The sequence below is a fragment of the Heliangelus exortis genome, chromosome 1 (genome assembly GCF_036169615.1).
Source record: "Heliangelus exortis chromosome 1, bHelExo1.hap1, whole genome shotgun sequence".
Lineage (NCBI taxonomy): Eukaryota > Metazoa > Chordata > Aves > Apodiformes > Trochilidae > Heliangelus > Heliangelus exortis.
In genome coordinates, this window is record NC_092422.1 from 136,150,384 (window position 1) to 136,164,427 (window position 14,044).

General features: G+C 40.4%; 1 protein-coding gene across 1 annotated transcript in view; it reads right to left on the reverse strand.

Annotated features, from left to right (window-relative positions):
* The window catches only part of TMTC1 (transmembrane O-mannosyltransferase targeting cadherins 1), a 144,518-nt gene that overhangs the window by 61,046 nt on the left and 69,428 nt on the right, over positions 1-14,044 (reverse strand). The window contains exons 8-9 of the mRNA XM_071769015.1: positions 13,267-13,456; positions 165-286 (exon numbers count right to left, since the gene is read on the reverse strand). Coding sequence (XP_071625116.1) covers positions 165-286; positions 13,267-13,456 — 312 coding nt within the window. The remainder of the gene's footprint in view (positions 1-164; positions 287-13,266; positions 13,457-14,044) is intronic.

The following is a 14,044-nucleotide window of genomic DNA, read 5'->3' on the forward strand; positions in this document are numbered from 1 at the left end:
CTCTCAAATAGCTATAAAATCTCTCATGCTATCAAGCCAAAATTCAGAGAACACATGGACTAGCAATATTGTGTTTGAAGTCTTGTAAAAGGGAAGAAGCAATGCCTGCTTTTAGAAAACAGGATGGTGGTCTCATTAGAAAGGAATTCAATTGCAATAGTTACCTCGGCATGTAAAGGACTCGCTCTGCCACCACAAATCCCACCCTGAAGAAGAGGTTGCTGGCTGGGATGAATGGGAAAACCAGGAACAACAAGCCAACCAAAACTTCTTTGTGTTCCAGTTTCTGCAATAACACAAAATTAAACAAATATCAACTCAAAAAATCCAACTTAATTCACCACTAACTTTCCCCTTTCTTTTTGAGGTTCTTATTCATAAAAAAGCAACTTAGATTAACTTTGGTATGTTTTGCATTTAAAAGAAATTATTCCAAGACACTGCCCTTCCATATTTATGTACTTTTTGTGCTTCTGAAAGCACATAAACACTAAGCACAGCGTGTATTATTACCCTTAGTATCTTTTCCAGGATCAGATTTACTGTATGTAGTTCTCTTGAGATGGCAAAGATAGTACTTAAGATATACCCCATATTGGTAATACATAAGTATAGAATAGTGTGAATGTATATATTAGCAGGTCTACCACAGTGTGGCTGTATGTAAATACACAAACTCATATCACATACACATACACTGCTGTGTTCAATCCTAAATGTTTATAGCTAAGAAGAAGCTGAGAAAATGAGAAAGTCGGCCACATTCTGTGTAAAGAAAACTAGCCCCAAACCGTATATTAATGCAGTCATTTTATCTCTTTGGGGACAATAAATCTAAACTTGAAATGATCCTTTTGCACATGAGCACTCCATACTCAGAAATCTGAGACATGCTGTAAGTTCAAATTAATGTCTTTCACTTGAGCTCACTTAATGCCCTTCCCTTGAGCTCTCTTTAATGTTGGCTCACTCCCTAAGGAGAAATCAAATTGCCACATACACTTCAAAACAACTGTGATCTGCAAGGCCAACACAAGCATCTCAGGATGCGGCCTCTTCTGCCATGGAGTGACCCAAGCCTCCTTGCACAATCTGAGTTTCAGATTTATGATTGAACCCAAGAGGGGGAATCACAGAAACACAGATTTTTTTGTGGTTGGACGAGACCTTAAAGATCATCTTGTTCAAAACACCTCTGCCATGGGCAGGGACACCTCCCCCTAGACCAGGTTACTCCAAACTGGCCTTGAAAACTGCCAGGGATGGAGCATCCACAACTTCTCTGGAGGACAGAGAGAAGGCAAGAACAGGTTGCCCACCCTCATAGTGAATCAGCTCGTGCTTTCCATTGATGATCCCAAAGAATGACACCAGGATAAAAGAACTCTAGCATCACCTCTGTTATATCACCCAGGCAGACATTTGTGCTTCCCTGCCCCAGGGTACCACTGCAGCCCTTCTGCAGCCATCAGGAACAGCTTTTTCACGCTTAGAAACACACACAACCAGAATCACTTAACAGTTGTAGCACTTCCTAATTGTTGTGGACAATTTCTCAACTTCAGAGGGCAAACTGACTTACCTTTACTGAAGGATCTAAATTTAGAAACACTGAATAAGATTTTTGATTAGAGGAACAGAGCTCAATCAATGATGCAGGACCGAGCAGTACAGCCTGTCTTGCTTTTGCACAGCTATGGACTGCAACATCAGCTACCACTGGCCGAGTCAGTGGCTGAAATTCAGAAATCCCAGTATTAGAATATATCCACCCTATTCTGTAAAAAAAGGCAACAAACATTTCCTGTGGGTACCAAATGCAAGGGCACATGCCAGGAGGCTCTGATGTTGCTTTAGAGGAGCTGAACCACAGGATCACAAAAAAGTGCACTGGCTTCCCCTGTCCCAATGGAAGCAGAGAGGGGAGCAGAATTCATGCCTCCAGACTTCTTTATCAATATCTCCTTTAAACAGCACTGCAGTTAACCTGCTCGTCTTATCCATTTTTTCAGTGTCTTGGAATCACAATTAGTGCCTTGCAGTCAGAACAGAACCTAAAGTACACTATTCCCAGAGCTGAAGCTGACACCAATCCATAAAGCTGTTGAGCAGAAGTAATGGTTGGCTTATAATTGCAATAGAAAATTGAATAGACTAAAAAAAAAAAAAAAAAAAAAAAAAAAGAAAAAAAAAAAAAAGGAAAAAAAAGTATTAAAAATCATTTCTTAACTTCCCTCCCATGCAGCTCTGGCTCAATTTTTCTCTTGCCTTTTGACAATTCCTTCCCACCTTGTCTGGCTTAATTATGGTGCCACCACTCTACCCCAAAGAGGTTAACAAGAAACACCCAGAGGCACAAGAAGGTATGTTGGGCAAAAGATAGTCCACTTCTAACGGATAAAATTATATCTGTCTGCAAGATAGTCCCATGCTTTCAAATGAACCAGCAATCAATTTTTTCTCCAGTCATTGTTCAAAAAATCTGTAATTGTGAAAGCAACCTCTAGTTAACATCCTCAGGAAGGACACAGTGTTATTCAAGGCTGCAGCATTGCAGATAGCAAAGGAAACTGAATGCTAGAGAAAGACAAATAAAACTTATACATCAAACAGGAAAGAGGAAAATGTGGGAATTAACTCAGCTGAAGGAGAAAATGGTATTTCTCCTCCCACAACAAGTTACAGCTCTAGGATGATGCCATTGAGTGGTGCCAGCTCAGTCCCTTGGGCAGGGCTCAGGGAAAGGAGCCCAGCACTCACAAACCAGCCCCATGGAGCAGCAAAGTCCTCCATGGTGCTACTTATTTCTGAAAAAAAGAAATATCTGGCAGCTGGCAGCACCCTTTTTAAAACATTCTGTTAAGGCAGAAGCTTTTGTGCAGAGATGGTCCTTGCAGGCCAGGCTTTAGCTGATTCTGTGCTACACGTGGTCCTGCCTGTGAGTCAGGAGGTCAAACTGACAGCCTGGTGCTGTGGTCACTTCAGACCACAGTTTGGGTTTTTGTCCTCTATCCAGCTATTAACATTTCTAAAAATTGTATGAACACTTTGAGTTTTGTTGTTTTGACACCTTGGCCCTGAGGCTGGATCTTCCTGGAAGGAGAGAACCCTTGGGTAGGAAGAGCAGGTGGGGATGCTGCTCATTTGAATTTCATCTGTGGCCATGAACAAGATGGTTGGGATGTGGCCTCTGGTGCAAGCAGTTCCTAAATCACTGCCTGTCTATAGTTCAGAACGTATACTGGAGGCAAAGTTTACCCTGTTCACAGCCAGATCTAATTTCTCACTTCCCTAAATAGTTGCTACTGACCAATTAGATACCGAGCAAAACCAGGCTCTGCCCTGACCTGAGAGTTGCAACTTTATCTACTCCAGCCTTGAGAGGGCTGGAGGCACAACAGGACTATCTGTCCCTGCCTTCCCAGCAAGGGCTGGCATCTAGTCACCCTGCCAGCTCAGAGAAAGCAGCAAAAGGACAGAAATGTAACCTCAATGTGTTGAAAGGTTTGTGTGTACCACGGGTGACAACGCCAGACAGCTAAAAGCTATCAGCACAAGTCTCACAGGACACCATATTCTCCTTATCCTTTTCCCTGTCAAAATTTACTGAGCAGATTCACCTTTTATTCCCCCTTCCCCTGGAGGGGCTGATAGATTTATAAATGAGTAGACAAGCAAGACAGAATGGCACAAGGAGGTTACAGACTGGCAAGGTAGGGCTGCAGAACAGAGGGCAGCAGGATCTTCCATTCAGTACAGGCCATGGGAGATACATTTCACATGCTTTTTAAACAGAAATATTAATCTGTAGCTTTCTATATTTCCCAGGGAAAAAAAAAAAAGAAAGAAATATTGGGACCATTTACTTGGTTTAACTACTCTGCTCACGTAAGTCCACTTAAGAGATAGATGAGATAAAGGTGGCAGAACCATCATCTGCCAAGTGCCTGGAGCAGTATTAAAAGGTTTTCAAGAGTAGCAGGCAGTTTTGTTTCTCTTACTTTTTCCTTAAAATAAAAAAGCTAGGACTAGAAATCATGGATCGCTTCGTTCCTTTTACAAAGACTATCTTCTTTCCTCTTAAAGATAGTGCTTTCTTTTGGAAACGTAGAACTTACCTTCCAAACTGTCACAAGAGGACTCTGGGGAAAAAAAGAGCAGTATCTTCTAATTAACCTTAGAATGATTTCTTTTGTTACAGACAAGTCAACTTCAAACCAAAATAGTTTTCTTTACATATTAGATAGTTTAGTGGGGGGGGGGTCAAATTCACATCTACCTCTAATTACAATTAGGCCTTCATTACATTGCATTAAAGAGAAAATAATAATAAAAGAACAGCAACCAGACAAACAAAAAACTAATAAAGAAGGGTTTTTTTTTAACCTACTACTTTTCACAGATTTATAAAAGAACTAAAGAAATCCATTTCTCCCAAAGGCAAGGCAAAAATTGTCACTCAGTCTCATAGAAAATAGCAAAGAAACACTCCATGGCCAAACCCCATTAACACAGCAATAAATCTCAAAAATTTCTTCCTTGGCAATTTAGGGGAAAAGGAAGAAAGTCTTGTGTTTGCAACTGAAAGTTCTTCCCATATTCCATAGAAGACATATTCCTGGCCATAAATAAAGATTTGCTGATTACCATTAAACCACAAATCTTCTACAAGCCAAAGCCCACAGACTTACAGGTGCAGGAAGTATGCAAATTATTTTGACATATCTGCCAAACTATGGACTTGTATAAGCCCAGTGTAAATTCTCTATTTCTACCATTGAGAAAGCATTGTCTGAGGTGCCAGATCCATTAAGTCTCACACTTAATGGATGGCAGGACTTATGTTCACAATCCTTGGCCACCTCCAAGGGCTGAGGTGTTGGAAGCTGGAACTATGAGGACAACCTTCCTCCCAGCTGGACCAAGTTACACCTCAGGGCAGATGGCAGCTGGGCAAACAAGTACAAGTAAATTCCATTCTGTCCTGCCTTGGAATATTTCTGAAGGTGTTTATACATGCTTGCCTGTTTGATGGAGAGGTGGCAATCAAATAGGTTTCATTTCTTCCTCCAGCACTTTATTCTGAGAGTGAGGCAAGTGTAAGCTTTCCACCATTCAGAAACAGCAGCTCCATGGAGCAAAGACTTCCTTTCTAAAAAAAACATCAATCATCCTCTGCCACAGAGTTCTGGATGGTCCACTGCAGCAAGTGCAATGTCTGGAACTTCTGACTGTAAGTTCAGAAAAGCTGCTGTCCAGGAAAGTGGGTAGTGCAAGGCTGTATAAAAGCAATGACTCCTATTATACATTATGATTGCAGGCCTAGGAAATAAGTGCATTATCCATCAAAAGAAACACAGAGATTCAAAGAAGCTACATGACAGTCTGTAGAGCACAGACAGAGGATTATACTTCCTCAGTTTACGCCTAACATCCATTTGTGGAGGCACTTAGTGTGGATGGCACACAAACTTAATTCATATATTCCTGTTTTATCAGTCAATCATGAAGCTGCCAGCAGCTTGGCAACATGACTGCTCACTGGCCTGCAGCAGACCACTGGCAACATCTCACCTGGCAAGAGGTCAGGATCTGCAAACCTCTGCTCTTGCACTTCTAATGTACAACATTAAATTAAAAAGGACAGTGCAGAAGCATGTCAAATTCACTCTGCATTCACACATCAGGTGATAAAAGCAAAGTTAAGATAATTAGGAATCAACCCTAGGGATTAATTCCTTCACAGGAAAAAAAATCTGTTGACATGAAGTTTGCAGAAGCAAGCGCTGGGTGGTCCCAAGTCCCTCCTCACTGGTGCAGGCACAGATAGGTCATGGCACAGCTTTACCATACTACATGTATCATCAGCATGGTCTCCTTCAGGTCTCCAGCCAAAACCAGGATGGGACACATACATCTCTATCTTCTGTAGTCAAACAGGAGGGCACTGTGGAGCTGTGGCTACTTCACTCTGCTGCCTGTGCCACCACTTCCGAGCAAACGGTGCCAAATGCCAAGTGTCAACAGATGGACTGGAAAACTCAAACATTTGGTGACAAGAGGTAACTGCTCAGATTCAAACCTGGCTCAGACTAAGGTTTAATCAGCTTGCTCCTACAAAAAGAGACACAGATTCTGTAATCACTACAATTTCTCAGGAGTTTTATTCCTTCATCTCACTAGAGAAAAAAATAAAAATTCAGCATCTTCAGTAGTGCCAGCTGCTTGAATGCCAGGCTTAGCAACTCACTGTCTTCCTAAAATAACTCTGTTTTCATTGGTGATCATCTAGTTCTGATAAAATCACCCACAGTTACTACTGACTAGAATTAAGCAAAATTTATACTCTAGAGACAGTCCAAAGCCATGGAGATTTTCAGGGCTATTTTGATCATCATTTCTGACTGCTTATTAACCACCCGACATGTCAATCTTATTTGGAACATTTGACGACCACAAAAACTACTTTCCAGCTCACCAGCAGCACCACCTGTTCAGGAACTGATGTACAGGCAAATATACACCAGCCAGAAACTGAATCAAAACACTTGAAAATATGTTTGGTTTCAAAACCCAGGATTATCTGAAGAGAAAACTTTGGCACGTATCTCAGACCACCCTAACGAGACTGTTTGCTTTCCATTTCCAGAAGAAAGCATATCTTGGTCAGCCAAAAAAGCCTGTTTTTCAGAAATGCTGAAAGTGCCTATATTTACATCAATAGGAACTGTGGATGCTCAACAGCTCTGGAAATCAGACTTTCAATTACAGAATGAAAGGAGAAAATATCCTCTCCCAATCCCATAACCCACAGCAGGGCACAGAAGCATATTCTACCAATATTTCACTTTTCATATTAGTATCTTAAAGTAAAATTTTGATATCTACTACTTTTCTTTTTTCCATGTAGACCTTAGCTACCCATCCATTCGGTTGTGTGTTTAAGGTCTTTTTTGCCCAGGTTTCTAAAGTTCCCTGAAGATTTAAACTCATTTTCCCAGTCCTTAATCTCTGCAACCTCTAATTCCACATGACAAGCTGATTTGAGCAGGATGCAGGAGAGCACGTGTCTTTGAAAGAGAAATGGAACTTTCCAAAAAGAAATAGGAAAGTCAACATATTGCTCCAGGAGTTAAATTAATGCTTTTGACCTTGAGGTTGTTTTTCCCTTCTCCCTTTCATTCTGTGACTGCAGGCTGCTTCGCTATGTGGAGGAAAAAAAAAAACCCAGGTAAAATTTAAATGTACACATACTGCTTACAGTATGTAAAAGCATGATTTTTGTAAAAGCAACTTTGTTCACGGTGAGTTCGCTCTTGAGAGGTAACATAGAACAAGAGGATCCTAATAAAAAAAATCACACAATAGTTTGGCACCCTAACGTTTAACTAAGACCAAGTAACCATAATGAGCATCATTATATCCCTCAGCTGTAAATTTCTTGGTCCTCATTCCACCTACCCTCTCCCACTCATCCTTGTTATTGTGCCACTCCAAAACCTTTCAGCTCTGAGTGGGCCTTGAAATATTGACTCAAATCAGAAGAAGAAAATGGTAGAAACAGAAAGAGTGTCTTTGAAAATACAGTAATTTGGTGTTAATATGCTGAAAATGGCAGAAGTACCTGCCCTATTAAAATGACCTAAGTCTTTCTGGTTTATTACTCTCTCCCCACAGCAACATTAACAACAGAAGCAGCATAGAAAAACCTCGCTGCTAAGGATTAAGAACCTCAGTCCTGACCTCTCTCTGTGGAAGGAATTCAAGTGGGCCCTCAGGAAAATGAAAACAGGGTTTATTTTAAATGGGCCTTTTATGAAAATAACTGTGGTTTCCAGCTCGTCAGTTAGACTCCATGGATAAATAGCTTTATTCACCTTGCCCTGCCTTTGAAGCAGGTATTGTTCTGGAAGTGTTGTGGCATATGAATTTTGCTTTCTAACTATGCTGGTGTTACTGTTGAATATTGTAAAAGGCAACTGTTCCCCAGAAAGGTCCGTAAGCTGTGATTTATTAATGAAATGCCAAACCTGGGAAACGAGGCAAAGGTCTCAGGAGTGTAGGGTAAAGTAAATAGCATGGCAGAATACACATAATGAATGCAGCAGAAATGAGAGAAACATGCACACAAACAGAAGATGTAAATGCCTGCCTCTCCTTGATAGTACTAAACACTGTCAGCTAAGAAATACAGTCTGCAGTTACTGAGGAATATGCTAAGATGATATTCATACAAATTAACCACCAGAAAAATGCCAATATGATGCCAATTACAGCACAAAGTAAAGTCATAATAATTCAGTATAAAATGCCTTGTCTTGGCTAAGAAGCAGAATGCAGAGAAATGTAGAGGCAGCAGTACTTTAAAATTAGACCTAAAGTAAAACCAAACAACTAAAGTATATGAAAGAACAGGATAATAATACATATCTCAGTTGCACGTAAAGAATATAATCTGAAAATCATCACAATTTCACAGAGTCACAGAATTGCCACAGTTGGAAAAGACCTCTAAGATCACGGCATCCAACTGCCAACATCCCCCCCAATAAAATATCTATAACAATATCTGTATCACCCACTGGAGCATGTCCTGAAGTGTCTCATCTACATGTTTTTTTAATACTTCCAGGGATGGTGACTTCAGCACCTCTCTGGGCAGTCACTCCAACACCTAAGTACTCTCTCAGTAAAGAAATTCTTCTTCATATCAAGTCTAAACCTCCTGAACCGTATGTAGCCATGTGACACACAGCAGCAAAGCACGTTCTAGAGGACATCCTAGAGGACATTAGAGATTATTTCTTTAAATTGATGTGAAACATAAGCAGCACTCCCTCAGACATGAGCAGATTCTGTTTATCATGATGTGTTCCCCCTGAACAAGTAGAAGGTGCTTAAGAACCACCATAAGGTACCTCCACAGCGCTGGTTATGCAAATCAAAGGCCATGCAATATGAGGTGGAATGAATTCCCCCAGACTGGTCAGGTACAAAAGCTACTGTTTCAAATTAGTTTTACAGATCACCTTGCTCTGAATTTCCCCACTGCACACACACAAGAGTTTTCTTGCTTCCAGCCCTCCAGGTATCAGGTACCACATGGAAAATGGAATATGACCCACCATGTGTTCTGTACATTCACAGCTACAACTACAGGAGTTAAAGCTGCAGTTTAATCAAACTGCTAATTAAGCAGTGACCTAAACATGCCACGCAGAGAGGCATTTCAAATATCTGAAGGATTTTCCATTCATGCTCATTGAATTATTATGACATGTCAAAGAAATGACTGTCATCCTGACTACATGCCAAGAAATGTTGTTGTCTCTCTAGTTCACCAGGTGCTCATTGTTTCTTCCAGCATGGAAAAGCAGCACTCTGGGCCCTTGGAGATGCTAATGGCTATTTGAAGCATCAGACAGGTTATTTCTCTGGCCTTATAACTGGCTTGTTTGGCATGCAAAAAAAAGAGTGCTTCATCCATTTCACTGATGCCTTTGTAATCTACCTAGTCCCAAAGCTGGAAGCCCATCTCCATTTCTCACAGCTGTGGCTGTCTTTGCAATATTATACCACAGCTTTGTCTCATTCCCAGTCAACCCAACCAGACTGGGTGAGGAAGTTCACTGCACAGAGCTGAGCAGAACCTGAGGATTTCAAGACCTGCCTGTGACTCCTGGTGTCCTGACTAGAAAGGCTCAAGAGACACCAATGTGCAGAGCATGCTGGGCATCTGCATGGTGAAAAATCAAACGTCAAAAGGTTTCAAAGAGCTGCTGAATGGTGGACTACAACTCTGCCACATTATAGTCACTGTGAAAAAATCTTGGCCAGAGATGACAGAAAGGTCCTTTACTCCCACAGTGGGAGGTATGCCAAGCAGAAGACCTTTTCTTGACTCCCATCAGGCCTGCTGAAGGCAGACATTAATTGTCACACCTGACAGTGTTGGCTACAGCAAGAGATGAGCATGGCTGTGCACCCAAACACTGTGCAGAGAAACAGGTCCTTCTCAAGGAGCTGCTCAGAGGAGCTCTTTGTCCCATGCAAGAGGGATTAGCACTATGCACATGAAATAACACAGTGAATTAAAGGTATACACAAGGAATTAACGAAGGAATTTTTCAAACCACTTCCTCGTCATGAGAGAAAGGAGAACAGCAGCAAAAGCACACAGGGACAAGAAGGGAGGCTTCTCTCTACAAGCAATAACAAACTAGAGAGCTTCCTTCTCTGTTTCTGCAGTTTTCAGCATAAAAAAACCCCATCTAGTAAGAGAGATGTTCCAAGCAAATCACTCTTTCTTCTCCTTCTGAGGTATAATATTCACAAAATGAAATAGAACAAGAAAGCTTCATGCCTTAACTGTCCTTTATCAGCACTACCATAGATGCCAACATTACTATCCTAATCACAAACATCAACAGCAAATTAGCCCTGTTTAAAATTCAGTGGCAACAAAGGCAGAAATCCAATACATGTGCTCTCCAACAACAGTCCACACAATTCTGGGAGTCTCCTGTGAACTTGTTTTGTAAACACACATGCGTTGCCTCTTGCCACTGATAATCAATGCAGCATTCACTGCAGAAATATCTTCACTTCTGCCAAAATAATTTCCAGCACTTCCATTCTCCATGCCACAATAAGGAAAGCCACTGAGAGTGAATATAAGATTTTGTGCTCTCTTACCCTTGCCCACCTACATGCTCAAATGAAAGGCATGCAAATGCCATGCCTATTCCCTCTTAAACCATTCCTTTGAAAACTGCAAGCTATTGCTTGTTTCCAGGTTAGACTTTGCAATCAAAAAAGAGAGAAAAATGGAGGCTAAGACAATTTTGTGTGTTTGCTTCAAAAAGAAAGCACAACATCTTACACTTTATGATCTGTGAAAAACTGACAGATGCCTCTCATGCTGCCTACGAGCCGCAAAATACTGAGAAATAGCTCGTGTGAGGCTTCCTCATCCTCGTGATTGAGGATGGGATTTCTTGGGGGGGAGCAACATTGTATGAAAGGCCACTGACATTACATTTGGAAAGAAGCTTTTTTAAGAGCCTAATGTAATGGACTGTGCCTGCTGTTCATGTGTCCTGATCTTCCCTCTCCTCGCTGTAGAACATACTCCTGAGAATGTCCAAAGCCAAACAGGATAATTAATTTCCAGGAAATGTGCCTATTCCTACTGTTTGCTTTCCTCAATAATTCAGACTAATTGGCACAACACAGCCTTCTTCATACCACTTAATAGCAGTTATCAGAATTGGGTTATTAAGAGAGCCATTAAAAATAAAAAATAGCTTCAGAAATCTGGAATATTCTGAAAAGCAGAATATTTTAGCTATCTCTAATAATACCTAGGGCGGGGTCAGCATGTCAGCATGTCCAAGCTGACACCCAGAAACCACCACCAGTTCCATGGTCACAGTGTGTTTGCTGAGAGGCTGCGAGCACTTTGATTAAGACTAGGTTAGATCAGAGCACTTTGTCAAGACTAGGTGATGATTCTTATTTTACTTGGGTTAGACTCAAAAGCATAACACTTCAGAACCAATTTATTCCATGATTTGGGATTTTCAAGGCTAAACACAAAGGAATGTACAAGATTATTTTCAAAGTATCCAGTAAGTAGATGCCTAGAGAGTAGAATTCATGTTGCTTATTGCAACATGGCTATAAGCAAAGCAGTGAATTATTCTCACAAAAAAAATAGAAGTGGCAGTTTCAAATCAGGCAGCGGTATTCATAAATCGAGACTGAATTGGTTTGCCTTTAAAAAAAAAAAAAAAAGAAAGAAAAATAAAATCCCCACCAAACCACAATAACAGAAGGAAGAAAAATGTGATAAGATCAAGACATTTAATGCACAAAGTCTCTTGAAGTATTTCATTTTGCACTTTGACAGAAGACAAACAAATCAGTTACCCAAAGCAGTCCTCCGTGATTATAATTTTATCCAAAATAAAGTAACATAAAATGGCTTTAGATAATCTTGAAAGATTTTTTTTCCCAGCACATCAACAACATTAATTTTACACATCATATCAATTCTGACAACAGTAGAAATAAATAGCAACTTAAAATTTAAAGAGCACAGGATAAGATGGTTCAGAAACATTCAGTACTGAGCTAATGAGAAGTTTATCATTAACTTCCCTGGGAACAGAACTAGGTCTAATACAAAGACTTCTGAGTATCTCTAGCAATGAGTAATGAAAGCAGGAGGAATACAAGATGGTGCACAGCCAGCAGGTAGAACTACTGAATAGCTCATAAGGCATTTTCCCATATTTCTCATACAGCACCTGTCAAAGTATAAACTAAATTAATAACTTGTCAGTCTCAAACTGTTTGGTTTATTTTCTGTCCTTATCATGAGCACTGACAGGGTAGGCTGAAGCACGGGCACAACCTGCACGTTTCAGTGTAACATGCACATTAAAACCCATCACTTCCCTATGATGTTTTTCAGTGATACCTCTGTATAAGGAATACATTATTATTAATTATTAATTATTAAATTATAAGGAATATAAATTATTACTATTAACTTTCCTAGAGAAGGCTTCACTACACAACTGAAGGAGAAGTAGCTTGTAACTCCCTATGATCCACAACAAACCCCTTCTGTGTAGCACATATCCGAATCTCTGACAGGTCTGGTACAACCACATTTTCATTTCTGCAATATGATTAATGAGGGATCTGAAATGCTGAATTGTGAAGCATGGCTTTCCAACTATCTTATGTACCATAAATAGCAATTTTGAGATCATTTCAGACTTCGTCCATTTGATTATTTTGTTAATGGGAAATCTTCTCATCAAGATACATCCAACATTTAGGTTCCAGAAGCATAGCAAATGTAGGAATGCAATAATTGATTTCATCTCCAAATGGCCCTGCAGATGACAGTTCCTAATCCTGTTTGAAACAAGTGATAAAGAGCCTAATGACTACAGGAGAGGCAGAGACACTTAACAACTTCAGTGGGGTTTGGATCATTAACAGAAATTGAATGCAGGACTCTAGGCCAAGTTCTGCCCTCAAATCAGGCCAATTAGGGACTGAGATATTCAATTAGAGGGACATTTTCACCTGTTAAGCTTGCCTGCTTTAGTTATGTAGTGGTGTGATTTTTTTCCACCTTCATCCAATGCATTTGAGAGGAAACATTAGCTTACTGACCTTCCATCCGAAGACTAGGAAATAAAATATTTTTTTTTTTTAAATGTTGTATTGCATGTCTTTAGGTGTTACCTTGAATGCAGCTATGCAGTGCAGGCTGAGTAATGCCATCACCAGCACCAGGAACACTGTGGCTAAGTTCCTCACATCCCAGAGTGACTCGATCAAAGGGATGCTGCCAACCTGCCAGTCATAGCACAGGGTGATGGGTGCCAGCAGAAGCCATGCGTTGAAGGCCAGAAGGTAGGAATAAGTGAGAAACCTGCAAAAGAAAACAGGAACTTAATAAATACATTTTCCTTGAGCAATTACCACTTACTGTATGGGAGGAGAGAAAAAATAAGTAGCTCTGCACACATAGGCAATACCATTTGTCTTTGTCAATATAGAAATGTTAACATAGGTGAGAGGCAGTTCAACATGTCATTTAAAGAAATAACTTAAGACCAGTAATATTTATGTAGTTTCTATGCACCAGCCTTTGGAAAACTGTGAATTCTTCACCTCTCATCCAAATCCTACATTTTTGAAGTGACTTTCTACCAGCTTCAACGATACATGAATCACAACTAAGCAGCTACATACATATATGGAACTGCTTCACAGTTCATTGCATCACTCCTGAAATTCAAAATATACCTCTAGCTGAGTTTAACTTATAATTGAGGAATCCTACTATGTGCATCATATTGAGGAACTAAAGTCAGAGCTCTGACTTTTCTCACATGGAAAGAAAATACAGAAGGAGGCACAGGGCAATTCTTGGCTTGTGCCATCACAGCTTATTGAGGCTCGGGAGTGTGCCACAGAAGTCTTGGACAATTATAGAACCCCTTGAGTTATTGCAATC